This window comes from Sciurus vulgaris (genome assembly GCF_902686455.1).
Source record: "Sciurus vulgaris genome assembly, chromosome: 17".
Classification (NCBI taxonomy): Eukaryota; Metazoa; Chordata; class Mammalia; order Rodentia; family Sciuridae; genus Sciurus; species Sciurus vulgaris.
The window spans coordinates 20,528,954-20,553,876 of NC_136478.1; the positions used below are offsets into that span (position 1 = coordinate 20,528,954).

The 24,923-nt window shown below is 41.6% G+C and overlaps 1 protein-coding gene across 1 annotated transcript in view; it reads left to right on the forward strand.

Moving 5' to 3' along the window:
• Nucleotides 1-24,923, forward strand: part of CDH11 (cadherin 11) — a 150,528-nt gene that overhangs the window by 85,984 nt on the left and 39,621 nt on the right. Inside the window, exons 3-5 of the mRNA XM_079116983.1 lie at nt 16,192-16,589; nt 20,656-20,950; nt 24,044-24,163. Coding sequence (XP_078973109.1) covers nt 16,362-16,589; nt 20,656-20,950; nt 24,044-24,163 — 643 coding nt within the window. The 5' untranslated portion in view covers nt 16,192-16,361. The remainder of the gene's footprint in view (nt 1-16,191; nt 16,590-20,655; nt 20,951-24,043; nt 24,164-24,923) is intronic.

Here is a 24,923-nt window from a genome sequence, read left to right on the forward strand (position 1 = left end):
TGAAACTTTATGCCTGTTGATTAGTAAGTTAGTAACTCCCCATTTCCCCTGCTGCAGGGCCTAGAAACCAACATTCTACTCCTTGATATTTTGAATCTGGATATTTTACGTGCCTCACATAGCTGGCATCATGCAGCATTTGTCTTTGTGTGAGTGGTATTTCACCCTGCATCACATCCTCAAGGTGTATGGTACTGTTGTGTATTCAGCAGGAAGCTATTAATGGTGACCCCAGCACTGAGGATTGGGCATCTGTTGAAGGGAGTTGTGCAAGCCGGTGAAACACTGACAAAAAAGAAAAGGATTTAAATGATGTCGCCATGGTGGGCTCAACTCATTCATTGCAGTATAAAGTTGGATGCTGTAGCTGTATTATCTTGTAGGTCCAGTCCTAGGGCCAGCTGCAGAATTGGGGAGGGGAAGGAAGGTCAGGCTAGGTGTGTGGGTGTGTCTGTGCATGCGAGGGTATAGCTGTAACAACCCTAAGACTATCGACACTGTTTAAGATCCCAGAGTCCCTGGCCTGTGTTGATCTGTGTTGATCTGGGGAAGGCACCCAGCCACATCAGAGATACCTAGACTAGGGCAGGAAGCACCATTTACTCTCTACTCTGTCCAGATAGAAGTGAGACTCCCATGTGGTAGGTAAAAATGTCAGGGGCAATGGCCGACTGCAGGGAGAGGAACCTAATATCTCTTAAGCAGAACCTCAAAGTACTAAACAGTCAAACTGGGTTTCAGCCATGGTGAGGAGGACCAGAGAATCGTTTCCCAGGAAGCAAGCCATCAATTTGTGATACAGAATATGTAGCCACCGAGTAGTGGCAGGCATGGGAAAGACTACAGTGTCTTCCTTCCATTTCTACCTTTCAAAGCTCCACCAATGTTCTTCTAGATCTAGGTCCTTTCATTGTGAAGTGGCCATGCCATTCTGAATGAATCTTGACCTCTCTTAATATTTACAATGTGTCACTCATTTGAATGCACTGACTTGCTCTGGAGCCATTAGCTGTTTTCTCTGTGTATATACCTGCTAAGTCAACTGTCGATCAAGTGCTGAATTCCTCCTCCCTTGAGGGCTGTGAGAGCAAGGTGAGGAGGCTGGGGCTTCACTCCTGGAGACATCTAACCATCTCTAGGCATAAGAGTCCTCAGGGTTGCAGAGAGTATAAGCTGATGCCATGGTTGGATTCCGAAGCAGGAACAGCCTCTGAAACAGGAGACCAGGTCGTTTTCTGTGGTTTCCTGGGAAGTCCTTTTTGAGAGAAAGTGGTAGGCATTTCTGTCAGGGACGTCTTACCAGGAAGGCAATGAGTCCTTGTCGACAGAGTCATGCTTAGCAACCATCCTTTGGTGATCTTTCCTCATCTGCCCCTTGACCGATTGGGGCAGCTGTAGTTCAAAGGAGTCTACCCTCAGGGAGTAATGCCAAGGAGTACTTTCAAAGCAACCAAAAGTGTTGCCAAGAACTGCAGATGTATTCTTCTGATAAATCTATTTAGAAGAAGATGCAATTGGTCAATAGCATGGAGGATCCCTGAGAGCAAAGGCGGAACATACCCCTGGCTGCATGTTTCTCCCAGGCAGAACTCACACCTGTGACAACGCACACCTCCTTGTGAACAATATACCCACCCTCCTCCACAGCGATCAGCTTATGACATCTCACAGGGCTGTCTCCTGTTGGGCTGACTCCATTTGCTGGAAGACATTTATTATCTGCTGTCTTCCTCCAGTTCCCCGCACACCTTGCTTTTTATTACTTATTAGCACCTTCTTTGGAGACTTAGAAGGGAAAGATGCAGAGCAAAATTTTGCTCTAATAAGAAAATATCATGGGAGAAAGGTTTGAAAATCATGATTCATTCATTCAGGGACTATGAGGAAGAGTTGGGCAGGATGAGGGACACCTGGGAAATGATGGAGGCAATCCTCTAAGCTAGTATGGAAAGAGCTGGTTACACCCAAGGTGGAGAATATAAGACCCTTTGGGAAAGGCTTATGCTCTAAAAATTCCAGTAACTTCTAAGTTCCTCAAAGATGACAAACTTGTTTCACTAAATTCTTAGCACTTAACTACTGCAGAAATCCTAGTGTTCACAAATATTTTTCAAAAGGTGCTATATAGAAAGAGGGCTGGCTGAGTTCTGAGCATTTCCAGGAAACATAATTCAAGAGAATAATATAGAAGTAGATCTTAGCTCAGTGTCAAAGGGTAGAAGGGAAAGAACTTCCATGTGGGTCATATATTCCCACAAATTTCATTTTAGTCAACAGCTGGCTGGAGAAATAAACTAAATACAAACTAGAGTGCTTCATGCTTTTGTTTTCTTACCTGAATTCCTTATGGAGGCAGTGATACTAACCTGATGATGATGTGTGTAGAGGGAAATGAGGGGAGGGAAGTGGTGGAAGGAAAGATGGTGGAAGGAGACAGACATCATCACCCTATGTACATGCATGATTACACGAATGGTGTGAATCTACATGGTGTACAACCAGAGAAATGAAAAGTTGTACTCCATTTGTGTACCATGAATCCAAATGCATTCTGCTGTCACGTATAACTAACTAGAACCAATAATTAAAATAATGAAAACAAAAGAATGTATATGAATCATATTGCATAGTGTCTGTGACATGGCAGATACTCAGTGGAAAGAAGGTAAGGCATAGATGGTAACTCACTCACAGACCTGCTCACCAGAGGTTGGGGCTGTTTCAAGCAGAAATTTGATGGATGATGAGTGATTTGACAAGATGACCTCCTAGAACTAATCTGGCCAGGAAAACCCATTGCATCTGGCTGGCGGCTTTCCTCTGCCTCGCCCTGATTGCTCCATTATCATCCCATATCATGGATAATTGAGAGACCTGGAGTTTATGCAGAGGAACTTCTGACCTGTATCCCCACTGAGTCTGTGTCTGGTTTGTATCAGCTTTGCTTGTCAAGACTCAGCCATCTGCTTCTCCCCACTATGCGCACCATCCCCTTGCCAAGGAGCTGAGTTCAGCATCCTCACATGTCAATGCTGCAGAATCCCATTGCATTCTGGGGCCAACAAAAAGGATGCCCGCATACATGAAAGGGACCCATTTACAGCATCCAGCAGATTTTATATCCTTGTGGGAGAAAAGGATAGAATCACATAGCCTTTCTTGTAATAACAAAAGATAATTTACATTTATCTACAATCCATAATACCAAAGGTTAAAAGCTAAAGCTTTTAAAATTAGCTACAGAAATCTAAGTTGCATTGCAGTCAGCCTCTTATCATCCCTGTCCTCACCTGTGCAGCCCACGTTATGCATTTATAAAGAGCTTCCCCATCCATTATCTCATGTGACCCTCAAATTAACTTGGGAAGAAGGGAGGTCAGATGTCGTTCCTTTTTTTCTTCTTAGGAGGATGCAGACTCAAGAGAGGAGAAATGAGTTGTCAGCTGTCAGTGCTGCTGGTTTCCTGAGCCGAGGCCTCCTCCCCATACCTGGAGATTATGGGCATCCAAGCAGGAATTTACAAACTTGCTGCTGGACTGAGACAGGGAGTCTGTTAGGGATCAAAATATCACAAGTGGTTTCAGTTCTTTCCCTATTTTTTTTTTTTTTATAACGTAGCAGAGTTGCTTTTCAAAGAGAAATTTTGTTGAGTCTAGCTGTCTGTTCTGTTTGCTGAGGACAGTAGTCCCAGTGGGTTTAGCCTACCCATTATAGCACTTCATCCCTTGAGTTGTCAGAGTGTTCCCCTGATCACATTTGAGGAGACACCCACCATGTTGCCCAACCCTTCATTGCATGGATAGGAAAACTGAGGTCTCAGTTATTGGACACTGAGTGACCGAGTGGCCGGTCTTTGAACACTCAGAACTGTGTTCTTTGTACTCTTTATCATCAAAACAGATAATTTCTGATTCAGATGATGATTTTCAGAGCCTAAAACCAACACTGGCACACAGGGTCTTTTTCAGTGATTAAAATAACCACTTGAAATGAGATGAATATACTAAACACTTCAAATGGGATTATTGTACTGAGAAACTGTCCTAAAATGTAAGTTAATTTAAAAAATGTTAAGGTTTTTATTAATGCATTATAATTATACCCAATAGTGAGGTTTGTTGTGAAATAGTCATATTTGCACATGATCCTATTTGCTCAAATTCATTTCCTGGTACTTCCCCTTTCCATCTCTGTTCCCCTTCCTCTATTTTTAGGTCTTCCTTCTATATATTTACATACATACATTTTTTCATTAATGCATTCTAATTATATAGAGAGTAGGATTTATTGTGGTATGTTTGTACATGCACATAGCATAATTTGATCAATGTTACTTCCTAGTTCTTCCAGTCTGGCTTATTTCACTTAGCATGATGTTCTTCAGTTCCATCCATTTACTGACAAATGGCATAACTTCTTTCTTCTTTACGGCTGAGTAGAACTCCATTGTGAATTCATACCATTCATCTGTTGATGAACACCTGGACTGGTTCCATAACCTGGCTATGGTGAATTGTACTGCTATAAACATTAAAATGCAAGTGTTGCCATAGTATGCTGATTTCAGTGCTTGTGGATAAATACTGAGGAGTGGAACAGCTGGGTCATATGGTGGTTCCATTCCTAGTCTTTTAATTAATTTTAAGAGCCACCTGTGTCTACTTGTATCCTACTGGATAGCATAACTCTATCTATCAACTCTAGATGTATATTGGAATTACCTGGGAACTTAAAAAGTGCCGTACCCTGGGTTTTATTGATTTTACATGGCTTAGGGTAAAGACAATGGAATTGTTAAGGCTCCCCCGTTGCTTCTAATGCTCAGTCAAGGTTGAGAGACATTAGTCCAGATACTCAATGACAGCAGATACAATGTCCATTCCATACTCTATTGTGCCCAGTGGCAAGGAATTCAGTGAGGGGTTAACTGCCATCCAAATTCTTAGAGAACTTAATATATCCTGGGGAAGAGGATGATGTAATTGAGGACAAAGAATTATTGAAAGTGCCCCTGTTAAATTTTGTAAAAGGACAGTGTGATCCAAAGGAAACAAAATGGTCCCTTCTACCTGAGGGAGGAGAGAGGGAGAAGGTGTCTTGGTGGTAATGATTCTGGTAATGGATTAAAAATAAGGTTTTTTTCTTCCAGAAATGCATTTGGAACAATAGATGTTTCTGCCAGGCAAGTCAAAATTCACGTCTGTAAGTCTCAATAGGATTAACCTGGGATTACAGAAAATCTAATTAAGTGAACCATATCATCTGAGACCCACAAAAGACACTTAACGTTGCCTTTGAAAGTCCTGCCTGTCTGGGAGGGTTCAGCGTATGCTTCAGAAAATGCTCTGCACACATATAAGGCACTTGACTGCTTTGCTGTATCCCGTTACTTTTCTTTTATCCCTCACTTAAAAAAAATTTTTTTTTTCTTCTGCTAAATGACATTAATACATTGAAAAGAAAGGATTGGACTTCAAAGATTGGCTTCTTTGAAACAACAGTGAGATAATTACAAGGCTATTGTTGGTGTCTATTTTCCAAAAGTAAAGGGGGTAAGAAACTCTCTGTAGTTTATGTAGAAACACACAAATGTCATTTAAAATGTGGCAGTGTTTAGTCTGCTCTTGGCAGAATGCAGGGATCCAGGGAAGTACATTAGTAAAGAGCCCTCAGAATAGCCCACCCGCACTCTGGTGAAAATCGGGCTTCTGATAATTGGAAGAACCTGACCGCATGCCACTCCTACTTGGTGGTACCCATGCGCTCTGATTAAGCTGGGCCAGCGTGTGTGTCTCTGAGTTAACTGGAGTCACAGGATGCACCTCTCAGAAATCAAAAGGCTCTGAGCCCTAGGTGCCTGAGTCACGCTCTCCCTGGCTTTGGTAATTATTTCGAAAGACCCACATGAAGCCCCTGTCAGTTATCAAGGCCACCTTTGGATAACAATTCCTCCTCCTCTGTTTATTTATACCTAAAAAAAACGGACTGTTCCACAGTGGCTCTCTTCAGGACATCAGACTCCAGGGAGAATATGAAGATTTCTGTCCCTGGTCCTGTTCCCCTCAGACAGTCTCTCCAGTTCCTTTTGAATGTCATTTCCTGGTCTGCATTGTTTTCCTGGAGATGGTTTGAAAGAGAAGATGGCTTTGAATCCAGATTTAGGGGAGAGAGGGCAAGGGAGATGCTATAAAATGAACCTTCTCCTGAGGATACTTCCCCCACCCCCTTGGTTTTTCTTCTGCACAGGGAGGAGGTAAGGCTTTCCTGACTTGGCTTTTCATTCTGGATGAGTTATTTATCATCTCTGTATCTCGATTTTCCTATTTGTCTGTGAAGTGAGAGACCAATAGTTGAAACTCCCTCCCTTGTCATCCAGTTTGGAGGTTCTAGAATTTAACACTATAACAGCATCTCCACACTTAAACAGAAAGGGTTGCATTGATGATGGTGGTCCTTGGAAGAACTTTAGAACCTGTGCTGGAGTTACCTGTCCACCTGCCCATCGGCTTCACAAAGATTAAAATGCTTAAAACTTAGTGCTTTTGCTTTCCAGACCCACGTTTCCCCTGAGGAGGGTCAGCAACAACACAACTATGGTTTCACTTTCCTCTTACAGTTGCCTCATCCTCTGTCCTTCCACTCAGTTCCAGGGCCCTCTGCATCTGCAGGGTTTCTAGAACCTCTTTCCTCCTCTGGAGCCATGTTTCTAGTTCATGATTCCTCTCCCCGGAGTATTTCAGTGACTCCAGGACACCAAACAAAACACAAACACACACAAAAAAATGTGGATATCTCAATAGTTTATGTATTGAATACATGATAAAATGAGACAATCTGGTACATACTGGATAAATAAAATATGTGGTTAAAATTCATTTCACCCATGTTTGAACTTTTTAAAACATATCGTCTAGAAATCTTAATATTATGCATGTGATTCACATTGTGTATCTTTTGGACATCACTGGATTACTTATCTCAGCACCCTCAAGCACGTCTGTCCTTACATTCAGCAATCCCTATTAGAGGTATTGATTTTTTTCCCCTTTAGTAAACAGTAAACTCCTGCAGCCCTTATGAGGCAAGCACCATGCTGTGCCAATGCACATATCCCAGGCTTATAGTATGCATTTATTTACTTGTGGGAGAAACAGCGTCGCTAACTAATCTTGGTCACCTACTGTGTTTCAGGGTGTCTTCTGTTTTATAATAGTGATCAGGAGAGAAAAGCCTTTTGCCTTTGTACACGTTACATTTTTTGATGTTCCCCACGTGACAGGTACCCTACAAAGTTCTCTCTCAATGCATCACCTTTTTTGATCTTGGGACTCCCACTTTGAGACCATCCTAATGTGCTTCTCATCTACAACATGGCAGCTTGGACTGGCAGAGGATAAGTCATACATCCAGGGAGTAATGCCTTGAGCCTCCTTCCTCTAAGCCCTTCTTCCTGAGCTAGATTGTTCAATGCTTCCTCACAGCTGCTTCTGCTCACCCTTGTTTCTACTGCACATCTTAGATATTCTGGATCCTGCCAATGTCTTGGCTAGAAATCCTTAATGTATTCCCACTGGCCATCAGTAAAGGCTGAGTCCTAATGCACGGATTCAACTGTCAGGTTAACAGGGAGATGCATTGCCCAGGCCTAGAGGGCACGGATCCCACCAGATTGTATGTACGTGAGGCTTCCTGGAGTTGGGCGGGGGGGGTGTCCTATTAGTTGGGCTCAGACCTCAGAATGAGATGAAAACTTCCATCAGGAGGGTTGCTCTGTCTCAGCAAAGCCCAGACTCACAGGCTTCTGCAGGTATGGAATAATCTTTAATAAGCAATTTCCCTCTTTCTGCTTTATAAAAGGAAAAACTTAGTCCCTGAGGAAGAAGCATATTTTTTTTCCAATGTCGAACATCAGTTCGCTGGCAGAACCTATGCTGTAGCATATCTATCTTGACTTTTGGTCTAGAGATCTGTTATTTTGGCTTCATCTTCCTTGGAAATTCTACAGCTGAACAAGTGATCTTCACAACTAGTGTATTGCACCCTTAAACAGGCCTAACTTTTTCCTCCTAATTCTCATAGTTCACTAGGTCGCTGTTTTGATAAGGGGCTGCCCTCAAATTAGCCCATATATAGGCAGTGAACTGTCATCTGAGGGACAGGGTATTGCATGCGACCTCATAGAAGTTCAGAGACAAATCAGTCGGGCTGGGTTCCTTGGAGACAGCAGCTAAAGGGCAGTCCCTGATTGTCAAGGTCTTCAGAAAACAGGGTCGCACAATCTTCCATTTGCATAGCATAGGCACAGAGGCTGTATTTACTTCTTTTTGGTTTCCAACTGGATCCTTAATGTCCTTAATTTCACAGAAACCTGAGCCACTGCTAGATGTCACTTAGTGGCTGTGCATCCTCAGTTTCCTCCCAAACTACCTGTTTCAGCCCCCTCTACCAACTGCAGAGGATTCCTGTATTCTTTCATTCATGTTCCCAAGAGACTGCAACTCACCCAACTTACCATTATGAGCCATGTTGCACAGGTAGAGGCAGCCGATGGTCGGCGTATACTTTGTCACAGGAGTAGGTGTGGTCATGCCACAGAGTGTGAGTGAAGGAGGTTCCAGGCATGGGTGGTTGTGGGTGTGGGGGTTTACTTGGAAGAGACTTGGGTAGGATAATGTCAGAGGACAGCTGATATGTCACATTCATCTGCAGGGCTGTGATCACTGACTTGTTTTTGCTCCTTGTTTTAGTCAATTTTTTCCCTGCTGCGACTGAAAGGCTCAACCAGAAAAAATGTAGAGGAGGAATGCTTCATTTAGGGTCTCATGGTTTCAGAGGTCTTAGTCCATAGGAAGCCAGCTCCATTCCAGAGGACTCGAGGTGAGGCTGAATATCATGGCAGAAGAGCGTGGCAGAGGAAAGCAACTTGCATCATAATCAGGAAGCAGAGAGAGAGGTCTCCACTTCCCAGATACAAATATCTACCTCTAAGCCAGGCCCTGAATTCCCACCTCCTGCAGCCACACCCTACCTCTGCAGTTACCACTCAGTTTATTCCTATCATGGATTAATTCACTAATTAGGTTAAGACTCTCACAACCCAATCATTTCTTCTCTGAACCTTCTTGCATTGTCTCACACGTGAACTTTTGGGGGACACCTCACATCAAAACCATAACACTCCTGTACATAGTCCTGATTGCTCAGACCCCATGGTACCCTCACTCACCTGAAGAGGTCATGTTCTCATCATAAGCTGAAGACACACACAGATCCTACAGGTAGGCACCACTTGACTTTAGTGTATTCCCAAGGTCCCACCCAGACCTGGCACTGTGTAAAGCTGTTGCCAAATGAAGGCATGGGCAAATAAAGACAGTTTTATGTGTATTTGCTGCTCAGAGACCACAGGGCATTTTCATATGGGACATTCATATCAACAGTGATGTTAGGTGATGTTATGCATCTGATTATTTTTGCCACTTTGCCTTCATCTTCACTCAGTTTAACTTATGCAGAAGAAAGAAAAAATCGAAAATGAAATCCCTCTCCCTTTCCACACATTCATGTAGAGCATCGTCAAGGCTGACACTGCTGACAGTGTGATTTCCTGCATGTGTTGATATATTTTATTCATCTTAATAATTAACATTTAAAAATATTACAGTGAGAAAAAGTCTGTCTTGAGGACAGAGCACAAATATTAAGTTCTTCATTGCACGCCTAGCATATGACCATCTGATCATTTGGAGATGATTTAATGATGTAAAGAGATAAATAGGTACCAAATGATTACACAGGATGAGGTCAGGGGCCTCAAGTTGGATTCCTATGATACCTTCTGGCTATGGCACCCTCAGAATATAAAGTCTTATTATACAGACATAGAGCATAATGGAATTCACATCTAACAAAGATGCTTGTCAATATCAAATAAAATTCTGTAGCTGTCATGATCCTTGAAGATGGGAAATACCTTCTCCTTATACTGAAGATCAGGACTGTGGACTCTCAGAGTTTGGAAGGCAGGTGAAATATTCCCAGGCCAAGCATGGGTTTTGTAATCATGTAAACCCGAACATGAATTGCAACATTGCCAGTAATTCCGCCTGTACTTGGGTGAGTGACTTTATAACTCGGAGCTTCTGTTTTCTCATAAATAAAAATTTAAGTAATATTTTCATACCGTTGTGGTGGAAACACAATAAAACGATGTGTACTGAGCCCTGAGCATGCTACTCAGTTTTGGAAAAACCAGAAGCCTGTCCAAAGATTTTACCTACTATTGTAATTTAATTCTGTGTAACCTGTAAGTGATGGAGCTAAATTTTGGACCCAGGTTTGCATGACATGCAGTCAGTGAATGATCTTTGTATTTCCAAAACTGAGCACCTGAGGTTCTCTAGAGTCAGACATTGGAACGGTTGTGATATTTCAACGCATCTTTTGAGACCATGCTAATCATTAATAAGGGGCACATTTTCTGCATACCATAACATTTGAATTTGATATTAAAGTGGAGTAATATACACCCTAATTCTTTTGTGGTCTCCACTGTATATTTTGCACCTGAAAAAAAAATGATTGCCTTGAATTCATGCCAGTGTAGAAATCAGGGAAGAAGACTCGTGATTCGATAATTCTTGTAACACCTCCTCTTCCCTTCCTGGATGATTTTCACAGACAAAACATAATTCCTGTGATTTGATTTGAAACCAGACACCAGCTCAGTGCTGAATGATGAGATCAAAACACGGGATAAAATATGCTTGAATTAATTTGCATAATAGAATCTGATTGGTTACAAAGCTGTGTTTGTTGAAGAGGAGACCAGAGCCCCTGAGCTCACTCACCAATGAGGAGACATTGCCCATACAGAATGGGATTTTGAGTTCTAGTGCGGGCCTTGGTAATATTCTTCACGTAGTGATAACCTGTCTTTAGTTGTAAATTAGCTACCTGGAAATAAAAGGAATGGGTCAGTCTGTCTGATCCTTCCAACTCTGTGGGGAGGAGAGAGATGAAATTCCAAATCAGTTTCCTCTTTGTTAAGTGCTTTCGTCTTCCCTTCCTTACCCGATAACAATTTCCAGCAGGAGTCCAAATATACTTAAACACCCGAATATGTCATTTTCCTTTACAGAGACAAAAGCAGGCACAGCAAGAGAGTTTTATGCTCAGGGTGCAGTAGCTTATGACGGGCTATCTGCTCTCAAGATAGAGGGGTAAGCCTTCCACTTAGGGCTGGTGGTTTTGCAAATCCATTTTCCTGTCATGTTATTACTCCTGTGACTTTCAACAACATTTATTTTTCCCTCCAAGCAATGTGCTCCCATCATAAAATAAAGCCCTCCTATATGTTTTAATGGAACCCCAATGCTTAGGCATTCTGGCATACCACTGGAAATTTTTAATGGAAAAATTGTTCAAGAACTGCCCTGGGGGTCTTTATTAAAGCTAATTAGAACACTGATATATTTTCCTAATTATTACCAACATCGAGGTCTTCTTAGGAGGGAGGTCTCCTATTAATTTTCATGCAAGATTCCTGCAAAGTTTCTGGCACTGAATACATCAATCACGTCTCCAGATTCTAGAAGCATTTCTTTAAAAAAAAAAAAAAAAAAAAAAAAAAGAAAGAAAAAAAGAAAGAAAGGAAAAGAACAGAAAAAAAAAAGCTTCTTGGATACATTTTAACTTATATATTCATATTCATTTTTAACCTATATATATAGAAATTCTGAAACAAATTTAAAATAAAAAAAACAAAGCTTAACTTTTGCACACTATTAACTAACTACAGTTTGGCTGTACATTTTTGTGGGTGGGCTGATATAATTACTTCCTGCTCTTCTTCACTTTGGTCTTGCTATGAAATGCTTTCTCTTTTTCTTTGGGGTTTAGTTCATATTTTTTTTGTCATAGCCTACCCCAAGCCTCATGCTCCCCAACCTTAAACTTTTGTCATGGTCAGTCAATTGTATGTTCTTAGGGTTGTGTTTCTATATCTGATCCTCAGTCTTTTCTCAGAGAGGCAGTGACAGGTGGAATCAGAGAGATAGGAATGCAGGTATGAAACAAAATTCAGGGGGTTCCATCTCAACTCTTAGCCTTGCTGGCTCTGTAACCTTGGTTAGGTGACTTTTTCTTGATGCACCCTGAAATACTTATTTGTAAAATGGGAATAACATTTGTACTATGAGTTATTGGAATGATTGGTGACTCAACTCATTGAAAACCCTTACAAGAACATTGGACAGATAGCACCTGGCAAATGTTAACTATTTTCAACATAATCTTAATATTGGTGTATATCTAATACAATGCTGGCTTACTTCCCACATTCAGGTGGCTGCTAGGTTACCATTTTTATTAGAGTGTCCATATCATATCCTTATAAACTTTAAAAAACTAAACAAATGGTAGGAGATGGTATTATACACTGGTTACAAATAGACTAACTAGAGCCAGATGGCATGGGATCAAATACTAGCTAAACTCTTACCAGAAGCCTAACCTCGCACAAGTCACTTTTAAATCTGGGTTCAGTTTCCTTCTCCTTTTGAACAAGAAACATGTCTATTCATATGATTGTTATAGAAATCAATGGATGGATTAATATTTGTAATGTTTTAGAACAGTGATTAGAAAAAAATTTTGTAAACATATTTTTATTCTGAAAATGAATAAAAAAAAGTGGTAAAATCCATCTTATATGAAACTACAGTAATCATTAAATGATTTTATCTATTGGGTAGTTATCGAAGCGTTTAACATGATGAAGCCAAATGACAACTTTTACAACCTTTCCAACAGAAGTAAATAGATTGTTTACCTCCTAACAAAGTGCAAGGTTGATTGTTTATTGGTCATATGGAAACTCTTAAACTCATTAGCATTAAGCTAGATTGTTTTTCTTTTTTTATAAAGGGGGGAAAAGTTGTCATCTAGTTTCAACATTTTGGTGTCAGAAATAATTGTACTTTACAACAAAATGGCAGCCAGAAGAAAGAGGTGCAGAAATATCAACTTTAATTAAACCCTTTCAAATACACTTCACAGCTTATATGCAAGAATAATTTATCACCATGTGAATGAACGTTTAATACTTGGCATGGTACAAAATGGGCAGGATCACACAACACCATATGCTCTTCCTTTTCTCTTGCTTCTTGAATTTCTATAGAGGCAATATTAATTTTGAACCTGAAATATGTGGTTTAAATCATACATTTGAATATTATGAATGGACTGCTTTGAGCTCAGGTCCTGGTTATATATCACAAATAAAATAGAAACCAAACTTAAGAGTCTGGCTTCCAGTCTAGTAAAGACACAGTATATGAATCAGAAAAAAAAAAAAAAAAATAGTGCCCACCATCTCTCACCAGAGGTCTAACCACGAATATGAAGCCGGAAGCCACTTTGCTGAGAATGAAGCAGATTGTCACAGAGGGAAACTGATGAAGTGCCATGACAAGCTGGGCAGATTCTTCACCAGTCTCACGCTTCCCCATGTAAGCCCGGAGACCTTCCCATTGCTTCCTATTGCCTCATTGTAGGATCTCACCACTCCTGGGGCCCTCTCTGTGCTCTTCCACATCATCTGTTTTGCTAGCTAGAAACAGCATTTAGTGCCTTATTACGATGTTGATTGTAAGGGTGAAGCTGTTGAATGATAGCACTTCATTTTTGACCAGCATCTTTCTCTCACATAGCCCTTTATCCACCCCAGTGCCTGCACACCACAAAGTTTAAATACACTCCCTGTTATTTAAGAAGGAACTACCATGCTACCATCACAAGTGTCACTGAGGACAGTGGGGGACACCTGGAATTTATTAGTTATCTATTGCCTCCCCAGATCCATTTTGCCATATTACAAAGAAAACAGAAAGGCCTGGATTGGCAGAGTCCAGACCACCAGAAGGGAAGGAATTAGAACAAATCAGAATTCCTCTAATTCCTTTATTTCCTGGACTTTTAAGGCCAGATTGCCGTGGTATCCTGAGTCCTTCTTGTTCTTCAATCTCTCCTTATAGAAAGCACCTCGTTATCCTCTTCTGGGCACCCCCATCTGTATTCACCCCTAAGGCAAGTGAGACTCGCAGCCTTGGATTGTGGCACTTTAGGAAACATGGAGGAAATCCAGGGTGTGCCAGTTCCCCACTCTATCTTCAGCCCTATGTGGGTGCAAGGGTTCTTGTTCTTCTCGCCATTCACAGGAGATCACAGGGACTCAGAGTGACTAATTGACATGTCCAAGGTCACTCAGATTATAAGATCTAGAAGTGATATTTCATTTCAGGCCTATCTGATCTTGAAGTCTAATTACCTCCCACAATGCACAGCTCCATGTTTTCTTCTTCCTGTCCCTCCTTCCTCTCTCTACTTCATCCAAACCAGCTAGCGAAGAATTAGGTAATAGTACAATGTTCAGTAAGCTTGCCAGTTCCATTGGGACCCAGCAGCACTAAACGGAAGTATCATCCTCAATATCTATGTGTCCTCCTCCATGCACAACAACCTTCTGAGATCCCCCGACCATTGGTGGAAGGGTGATGGTGAGGTCAACTGGTTTAGGAGCTAGGGTCATGTCTGGTGTCCTGGCGCATTCCAGTGTGAAAGGATACTTCTAAACAAGAATGTGCGGGGCTATAAGAGAGGAGAGAAAGAGTGAAGTGTCCTAAAGGAAAACTGGATTTTCAGCACCAGAAAACTTCAGTCCAGTGAGGGAAGTTCAATAATCTGAAGCAGGAGTGAAGAACCAGCACAAAGAATTACAGAGCTGGAGAGAAAACAGGGGTGACCATCTGAAATGTTCATAGAATGTGGAAAGGTGAAAGGTATTAGCGTCTCAGTCTTATTCTTGATGAGTAGCTGCATCATATCTGGGTGTTAGAAATGAGATCTTTAGATCGAGCATACTGGTTTGTTCCTCCTGATTAGAGAGAGCTTGTGAAGTATCCTCTGTAAGCCTGTCTGCCGAAGGCAGCTAGGATCTTGGGCTTTCGGGGTGGACTTCTGATCAGACAAAAACAAATATTGCCCATTGGATTAATATTGAAACCTTCATTGATCATTGTAGCCTTGATTCATTCACCAGTGAATCATTGAGAACTTGACCTATTATTTCTCCGATAAACTTTTTACTGCCCTTCATCCTTGGGATCTGCCTCGACCTCCCTTCTCTAGCATGGTCCATTGCCTGCTTTCCTTATATCTTCCAGGCTTGTTAAAGGTTTGAAATATGTTATGCCTTCGACTACCTGTAGAGTTAGGGTTAAGCTGTTCCTTCTGCGTGGTACCCTGTTTTAGTCAGTGTTTTTCACCACTGTGACAAAACCTCAACCAGAATAATTATAGAGGAGGAAAAGTTTATTTGGGGGCTTATGGTTTCAGAGGTCTCAATCCATAGATAGCAGACTCCATTCCTCAGGGTTCAAGGTGAGGCTTACCCTCATGGCAGAAGAGTGTGGCAGAGGGAAGCAGCTCACCTGATGATCACAAAGCAGAGAAAGCCATCTCCACTTGCCAGATACAAATATATACCCCGATGCTATGCCCCCAGTGACCCACCTCCTCCAGCCACACCCTACCTGCCTTCAGTTGCCATTCTATAAATCACATCCAGTAATCACCTGATTCACTGGTTGGGTTAAGGCTCTCATAACCCAATCATTTCCCCTCTGAACCTTCTTGCATTGTCTCACACATGAGCTTTTGGGGGACACCTCACATCCAAACCATAACATATCCTATTATTTACCTTCTTATTGCTGTTAGCTCAGTCATTCTGTCTTCCAGAAAATCTGCTTTCATTGTAGAACCTCTGCCATTTCCAGTTTGGATTCTGTGTTCCTCTCCTGGGCTTTTATAATGCTCCAAGTTTCTCTCTTATAAGAACATAGGCAAACACATTTATGATCAATCACACTAACAGATAAATGCTGTGTACCAGGTATTGTGCTAAGAGACTTACATGCATTGCTCATTTAACCCCTGTGACATCCTTGCAATGAGTAGGATTCTTATCCCCATTTCATAAACGAGCCAGTTGAACTCAAACGACATCAGTTAACTGACCCTAGGCTGGCGCACTTGCTATACTGACGCTGATGCCTGTTTACTGAATGGAAATGAAATGAGTTGAGGGTGAAGCCTGCAGCTAATCAAACCTCTCTTCGCTTGCAGAAGCTGACCAGGGAAGTGGGCAGCCCTGACGTGATGTGCTCAGAGAGCGAAGACATTCTCTTCCAGGAGAGGTCTGCCTGACGCATCTGGGAGACTCCCACAGGAAAGACGGCCACTGGGCTGGTGGACGGTGACTGCCGCATTCTCCTGTGCCTACCACATAACCAAAAATGAAGGAGAACTATTGTTTACAAGCCGCGCTGGTGTGCCTGAGCATGCTGTGCCACAGCCAGGCCTTTGCCCTGGAGCGTCGAAGTCACCTGCGGCCCTCATTCTACGGACACCATGAGAAGGGCAAGGAGGGGCAGGTGCTGCAGCGTTCCAAGCGAGGCTGGGTCTGGAACCAGTTCTTTGTGATAGAGGAGTACACCGGGCCTGACCCTGTGCTCGTGGGCAGGGTAAGCCTACTTCCATGCGACATTTACCTGTCTCCCTCCACTGATGGGAATAATACCACTTGGACAATAAAAATGGAAAGCTAATAGGGGAAACATGGATGGTTTGCCATCAGTAAAAACCCAGCATCACGTACACACATGCTCTCAGTTTTCTTTTCCAAGATATAAACTCACTCATGTTTCCCACTTAAGGTAACACCATAAAACAGCTCTATAGGCTGCTTGACAGTCTACTGACATGGAACTGATCATTACTTCTTTAATCATCCTCCATCTGGGGACATTTCCTTGATCATACTCTTACCCCGATGTGGCTGCCCTTCCTTTGCATTTTCATAACTCTCTATATGCTTTTTATCATACCTTTCTTTGTTGTATTATACATATCTCTCTCTTTCTCTCTTTCTCACTAAACCCCAAGGTACTTTGCTTCAGAGAAAGAGTTGGGCTTGTGTCTCCTGGTCCTGGGACTAAGCCCAGTTTTGAAGAGATGAGTGACTGGGTGTCACAGGATGGGTATAATTTTTATTCCTGTTGCTTTAGGTATGGGAAAACCCAGGTGGGATGGTTTCAGGTGACTTAGCTTTACTCAGGTTCTGCCTTCTTTCCGTAGAATCACCAAAAACGCTTTAAGTTGTAGAGAATCCAAAACACATTTGGAAAACTGGCTTGCCACTATCATTTTTGGTCAAACATGTAGCTATCTTTTGAATAATAGTGACATTAATGACAAGGAGATTGTTATTTATAAGCCTCAGAAATGAAATCCTACTACGCGTGCAGGTGCAGTCCTAGGTATGTGTTACACCAGGGTAAGAATAATTCCTGACCTGAAAGAGGTTGGAGTACAGAGGAAAAGAGACGGTTATCTGAGCAATTAAAAGGGAAAAACTGAAATGAGAAGGAGGACGGATGAAATTTAATACATGTAATTATGAAATTAAATGGTAACAATGAGAAGAAAAAAGGAAGGTTTTATGGAGAACTTGATGACAACTTGGGATCTAAAATATGAGCAGGAGTTACTCAGGAGGGGAAAGAGAGGCAAGGGGCCGATGTCAGGTTATTTTGAGCCCCTTGCAACCAACAAGGTTTTCTTTATTCTTCCTTAACCTAAGGACAGCACTTCATATTTATATCATCAACATACTTAGAGGGGATTTATGAGAGTCTCAGTTTGGGAACATATCATTTTGAAAAAAAAAAATGTATCAAAGGAATTTCATTCTTTTATACCCAAAATGGATATAACTTTGGAAGATGGAAATTCAGGGAAATAATTGCAAGCCAATTCCCTAAGTAGAGGAGGCAGAGACTTCAGTTAAGGCAGGGGTCATGTAGCTTGAACCAGGTGGAAAGCTGTGTGTGTGAATCATTCTGAGAAGACTGAACCTGCTGCCTTGGGACTTTCTCACTGGGGAGCCGTGATGTGTTAGAGAGGGAGGGTGACAGAGGGAACAGGACCTGGGGAGCCATTTCATCATCTCTGGACCAAGCAATTATCATGGCTCTTAGAAGGGAACAGAAGGCCAAGAGGGAGGGAAGAAAATCCTAGTGTCTCTCAAAGCCTGTCGGAAGTTCACACCTAAGGGTGAGTCTCATGTTAGATTGGAAGGGAGAGGAAAGAAAAGTGACTGGATTGTATGGATTTTCCTTTTGAAATGGTGCCGGTCTATTTCTCCATAAATAAGAGCAATGGAGAAGCTGGCTTGTCCTCTAACAGCCTTTGATTTGATGACATTCAAGGTTAAGCGCTTCAAGATTCCCTGAAAAAGCCAAATTTGGCAAAACATAGACTTTGAGATTTCGGGTAGGAAATGCAGTCTGTGTCGTGCTGAGCTGTGCTGAGGGGGAGGCCGGCAGTGGGTGACTCAGGAATCGGCTGTGCAAGGTGCAGAGGCTGATCCCTGACAGGGTCCACTCATCTCCCAAACTGGTTTTTGTGTGAAACCTCATAAATATTATTGTCCATACTATAACTCTTCTCTGTAAGAGAAAAAGAAAAGGGGATTCATATCTGACTTGCAAATCCAAAAACAAAGTAGGAAAAAAAAAAAAAAATGAGGAGTGTGTTCTGTAAAATTTTCAATTATTTGGCCGATTGTGAAATTTATCTATTTAATTCCTAAGAAAAATCTCCAACTCCTGTGTCCTATAGGAAGGCCTCCAGAAACTTTCAGTATCTGTCCATTTTCACTTGTTTCTTTATTCCTCAGTCACAGGACTGAGCCCCTAACTTTGGACGAGTCAGAGAATACAGAGGAACACCACTGGGGAGGGACTGCAGGGGGCGCTCTGCCTCTGTTGGGAAAAACCATAGGAAGATTGGAGCAATTCTGTCCATTCATTACAGGCCTTCGAACAACTTCATTTGTTGTTCTCAAACGACCTTTTTCTTCCAAAGTGTGTCAGCCACGATTTCACAACAAAATACAAACAAAAAAATTTTGAAGTAAAGTTTTATTTTTTTTTTCCCCTGAGGAATCATGAGGTCTAAAAACATAATGATCTTTTAAATTTGTACCTACATGTATCCCTCTGAGATAAAATATTTGGTGTATTTGAAACACCACAAATCAATTAGATATCTTTGGGGAAAACTGAAATAATATAGAAATTTCAAAAAGCAGCATGTTCAATCTTGCTTTGTGACTGGGCAAGCTCTCTTTGCCTTGGTTTCATTTAATAATTAAAATCAGAGTAGTAATAGTAATCAAATAGCATTAACAATATAATTAGTATTAAAGAGAATTAGTAACAATAATTATTGTTTTAATTATTGTAAAGGTTCTTTAGTTTACAGTGGTTTTTCTTACATAGTAGGTGGATTCAAGGCCTATTTTTGGTCATTTGTCTACTCTGGGGACTCTGAGAACAGGGAAAACATACTTCTCTTTTCCCACAAAGAGCATCATGAGGATCAAAGAACTCAAATTAGGATGAAGACTTATGAAATTGAAGTTGAACAACAAGAGAGTGTGGGGAGTTTGTTGCAGCAGGAAAATCAGATGAGGTCCTTGGGGAAGGTCCATGTTCAAAGTATGACTCAAGGTCAAAAGGCACAAGGCTGGTAACTAAGTAACCTGGGTGATTTCTTAGGCCTGGCAAGTATGGATTTAAGCAGGATCCATCTTGCCTTTAGGCTTTGTTCAGAGGTGGAAACCTCCAGGATTTTAGGGTTGTTCCTAGGGTCTACAGAATTGCACGTGTCTTACCCCATCCCACCTGCCCATCCTCTGTGGTCAGAATGAGCCCTCCTTCTATGAAGACACATCCTCAGAGCCACAGACCAGAGTGTTGCACAGCAGGGATACTGGAAAGGTCTGATCAGTTGAATTGTTAGAAATAACAAAAGTCCTAGACACATCCCAGGTGTCCCTTGAAGAGGAGCGCTAAAAGAGATGAAAATAATATGCACCGTGTGAGTGAGGTGGACTTGGATGTATCCATATGGAAGGGCACCTGAATTTACTGTTAGAGGAAAATGGCAAGGTGAAGAATGAAGTGTGTGCTAGGACCTTTATTAGGTAAACATAAGCTGGGACACCCGTCACTGTAGAGATAGGCTCGCAACTGTGTAGATGAGAATACCTTCCAGAGCGTTCACATGAATCTGGTAACAATGGTGACTGCTGATCAGGGAAGATGAAGGCGTGGGAGCCAGAACTGAGAGGAAGTCTTATAATTGCATAAATTCATGTTTATATTTTTAAAGATATGCATGCATTTCTTTCTAAATTACTATTATGAGAGATATATATATGTGTGTGTATATTTTGTATGTGTGCATGTGAATGAAAAGAGGGAAAGGAAGAGAATGAGCTCTAGAATAAAAAAGAAAAGTATTTGACCCTTGGCTTTATTGTTTCTCAGCTGTGTGACCTTGGTCAAGAAAATGATCTTCTTCAGGATTCTGTCTCTTCATTCGTAAAATAAGGGTGAACTCTCACGACGTGTGTATGTGTGCCTGTGTGTGTGTGCACACATGTGACAGCCATCACCATAAGTCACTATCTCCCTTCTCCATCCCTTGTGAAATTACAAATCTCCGTTTCTCTTTTCCTAGCTTCATTCTGATATTGACTCTGGTGATGGGAACATCAAATACATTCTCTCAGGTGAAGGAGCCGGAACCATTTTTGTGATTGATGACAAATCAGGGAACATTCATGCCACCAAGACATTGGACCGAGAGGAAAGAGCCCAGTACACACTGATGGCTCAGGCGGTGGACAGGGACACCAATCGGCCACTAGAGCCACCGTCGGAATTCATCGTCAAGGTCCAGGACATTAATGACAACCCTCCAGAGTTTCTGCACGAGACCTATCACGCCAACGTGCCTGAGAGGTCCAATGTGGGTGCGTAAGTGGGGAAGACCTACTACACTTCCTGGCCTGGTGTCCCTGCCAGTGGTCAGGGTGGAGACTGTCCTCCCAAGTAGAACCTGTGCTGTATCTTTTGTGGCAAAATAACAAACAAAAATGGTTCATTGGTGTAGCTGGAATTTTATGTTCCTAATGGACCTGAGGTATTGCAATGCAGCTTAAGTTTTTAAAGGGTGGAGAAGAGGGAAGAATGGGATTGAATCTGGGTGTTTCTGACCTCTGTATTCTCAGGTGTATGAATCAGAATCCATTACATCTCTTCTTTCTTTTAAAAAAATTAGTTGTAGATGGACAATACCTTTATTTTATTTAGTTTGCTGTGGTGATGAGGATCTAACCTAGTGCCTTGCACATGCAAGTCAAGAGCCCTACCAAAGAGCTATAACCCAAGCCCCTATATCTATTCTCTAAGCCTTCATTTTCTGTAAAATGTGAATAAGGCATATTGATGTTCAGTAAGTACTAGCAATGGTAGTATTTGTTGGATGGAGACCGTGTGATAATTGACAGTCTCCAAGCACTGTATTATCTATTTTTTTCTTGGGAAGGTTACTGGAGGTTGAACCCAGGGCCACTTAAACACTGAGCCACATCTTCAACACTTTTTATTGTTTGTTTTGAGACAAGGTCTCACTAAGTTGCCTAGGGCCTTGTCAAGTTGCTGAGGTTGTTCTCAAAATTGTGATCCTCTTGCCTCAGCCTCCTGATTCGCTGGTGCACCACCATGCCTGGCTTTAGTTAATTTTTGCTGTGATTATTGTTTGCAGTGAGGCAGGTTTGATTGCCTCTATTTTACAGATGAGAAACCCAAGGTATAAGTAGGTTAACTAATTTATCCAGGGTCATCTGCACTAGTAAGTGGACCCAGAATGCATAATTCACTACACTTCACATTATGTCATCAGTGGATTCAGAGTAGGTATGTCTTCCCAAGGTGTTTGACGACACATTCCATGGCTCAACTATGGGACTCTGAAGGCATTCTTCAACTGGCCACCTTCTGACAACAACAACTTCCATTTGACTTTCTAGAATGCATGCAGTTGTAGCATTTGAGAAGCATGCCCCGGATGAGGAAAGGTCTGTCTTTCACACAGTGAATAACAGGCCTGTTCTGATCAGAGGATATGTCTAATCACATGAGCTCCAAAGAATATAGGCAACCAAGAGTGTCGCACAGCCCACTTTGATGGATAAACAAACCAAGTCCTAAATATGGAGATCAGCCAACTCAGGAGCGACCTGGCAGCCCAAAGCTTCTCCCATTCTGCCTCTTGGACACTCTCGTGTCCTCTCCTTCCTCTTCCAAGTTCTTCTCTTACTTTGTGAATTCAAATCAAGCCATTTTCAGCATTCTTGCCTTCCCTCTTCCCACAGCGATTTTTTTTTTTTTTAACTTTCTTAATATTCAGGTCTGGATTCTACTAAGAAATAACGGATGTCAACTAAATCTATATAAATGGGGGATGGCAGAGTCAGGAACTTAGCTGCAGGGACAGCAGAGAAGTGAGGGAGAAAGGCCAGCCATCTCAAAGAGTAACCCATGGGAAGTTTCATTGGTCTCAGCTCTGGGGACCCACATGCTTAGGGACAGCACCCAGACCCTCCATGCTGGCGTGTCATGGTGGAGTGCTGGGGTCAGAGAGTGCTGGGACCGAATCCTCGCTGAAACTCTGACCAGACACACGAACCCAGGCACTTCTCACACCTTTCTAAGTTTGTATTTCATCATCTGTAGAGTAAAATAATATACACACGATGACAGGGTTAAATAAAGTGGAAGTAAAAGTAAAGGAGTTGAAAAGCACTTAGCAGAGTTTTAGAAGTACATTAATCTATGAAAATTAATAATTTCCTCAGCTGTGATATGATCCTTTTCTTCTTTATAAAAAAATCTCCATTGTCTACAATACTTGGAATTGGGAAAAACTCAAAAAAGACTGTGTGTATAAACAATGAATGCCAGGAGGGAACCAGAAAAGAGTGACATTTACGTGTACATACATGAAAGTCACGGACAGCCCTGCAAAGTAAGAACAGTTAGAAACAAACAGTGTCTCTGGGCTTCCTTGCCTCCCACACTGATCCTTCTTCCCTGATGAAAATGTCCAGAAGGAACTGGCTTGCCGGATTGGGACTGAACTCCTGACTCTGGCCATAAACAATTTGTGAAAGAGATTGCAAAACATCGTACCTCTCACTCAAATGTCCCACAAGTAAAATGGATATAAAAAACACCAAGCAGAAGAATGCTGGCAGGATCCATAGAATGAGCCCCAGATGGTGCCTGGTGCCGAGAAGCTGATCATTGACAGTGTTATCCTTCCAGCTCCTCTTTTCCTTCTCCAACATGCCATCCCCTAGATATTCGGTTTTTGTGACCAGCAAAGAACAGTTCGCAGGTGTACCCATTTATGCTGGTGGGACCCATAAATGCTTGCCTCAGATCACGCTAGGTGCCTGCTGGTGAGCTCCTGTCACATGGCTACCAGCCTGATTAGAGGTGGGAAGATGCTGTTTTCATGTCAGTAGGGAACAACATTCTGCACAATATTTATAGCCATAAATTAATTAAAATGTAGTATTAGCAGCAATTTTATTACATGCAAGGCTACAATAAATGATATATTTATTGCCACACTGCAGATGGAAGATTGCACTCTGTCCTTTCGTGAAAAGCAATTCATCATTAATTTTCATTTATTATACTCTTTGGGGAGATTTTTATTTAATTATTTGATATACTGAGCATTTCAATTGCATGGGTCCTAGAATGTTTTGGCAATAAGGTTCATATTATTATTTTAACTACCAACTGTAGCAGAATGTAATATGAATATAGAAAGTTTTGTTGTGAACCATGCAATTAAAAGGAACAGGAAGGAAAGAGGAAAGGAAGAAAGGAAAAAATAAAGCTCACTTTGCATCTCTACTCCAGGGAAAGGAGAATCTGTAGGATCATTGTGAGGTGCTCCTCTGAGTTTAATTTTAAAATAAAACTTCGTGAACAAGAATGTAATTTGAAAAGCTGAGGGATGTGTCTAATTAATTTATTCTCCTTTCCAGGAACATCTGTAATCCAGGTGACAGCTTCAGACGCAGATGATCCCACCTATGGAAACAGTGCCAAGTTAGTGTACAGTATCCTTGAAGGACAGCCCTACTTTTCAGTGGAGGCACAGACAGGTACTATGGAATGTCACTCTCATTGTGATTTGTGACCCTTTGTAAATAAGGAGTCCACGCCTGCTTACTAAACCTATTTGACTCTCAAGTTTTCCCAAATATAAAAAAGAAAAACCAATAGGGCCACCTTAGAATGGTAGTGTGAGGATTAGACACTTTATGCATGTGCCTGGCACACAGTTGGCTTGCAGTGTGACATATTTGTTATTGTTATGTCTATGTTTCACCTGGTCATGACGACAAATAATTTCAATTTTCAACTTGAATGTCAGAAAGGTCTTGGACTGTGGAACCAGATTAAGAGACCATAGAACTTGGAGCCTGGTACAAAATACCAGCAGCTCTCAAAGCATGCTTTGAAGACCACTGTGCAATCCAGTGGGTGTCAGGAGTGGGTGTTAATATTCCTGTTGCCTCAGGAGACAACACTTTCTCACTCTCTCCTGCTGTGAGCATAGATTCCCAGTGGACATCAGAATCCAGATGAAAGAATTTGTACATTTCTTACAGATAACAAAGAGTAAACCAGACAAAGTGAAGAAATATAATGACTAAAATAAAAAACAAAATCTGTCCTTCATTTGTACCAAATTTGACTCTTGACTAAACAATAAAATCCTATAAAGCTGATCATCCACCATATTATTTCAGGGGCCTTTAGGTCCTATTGTTTTGAAATATGTTTACCAAGAATCTGTACCTCTTCTTATCACTAATTTGATAATATATATGTATGTATGTAGATATTTAGCCCTCCAGC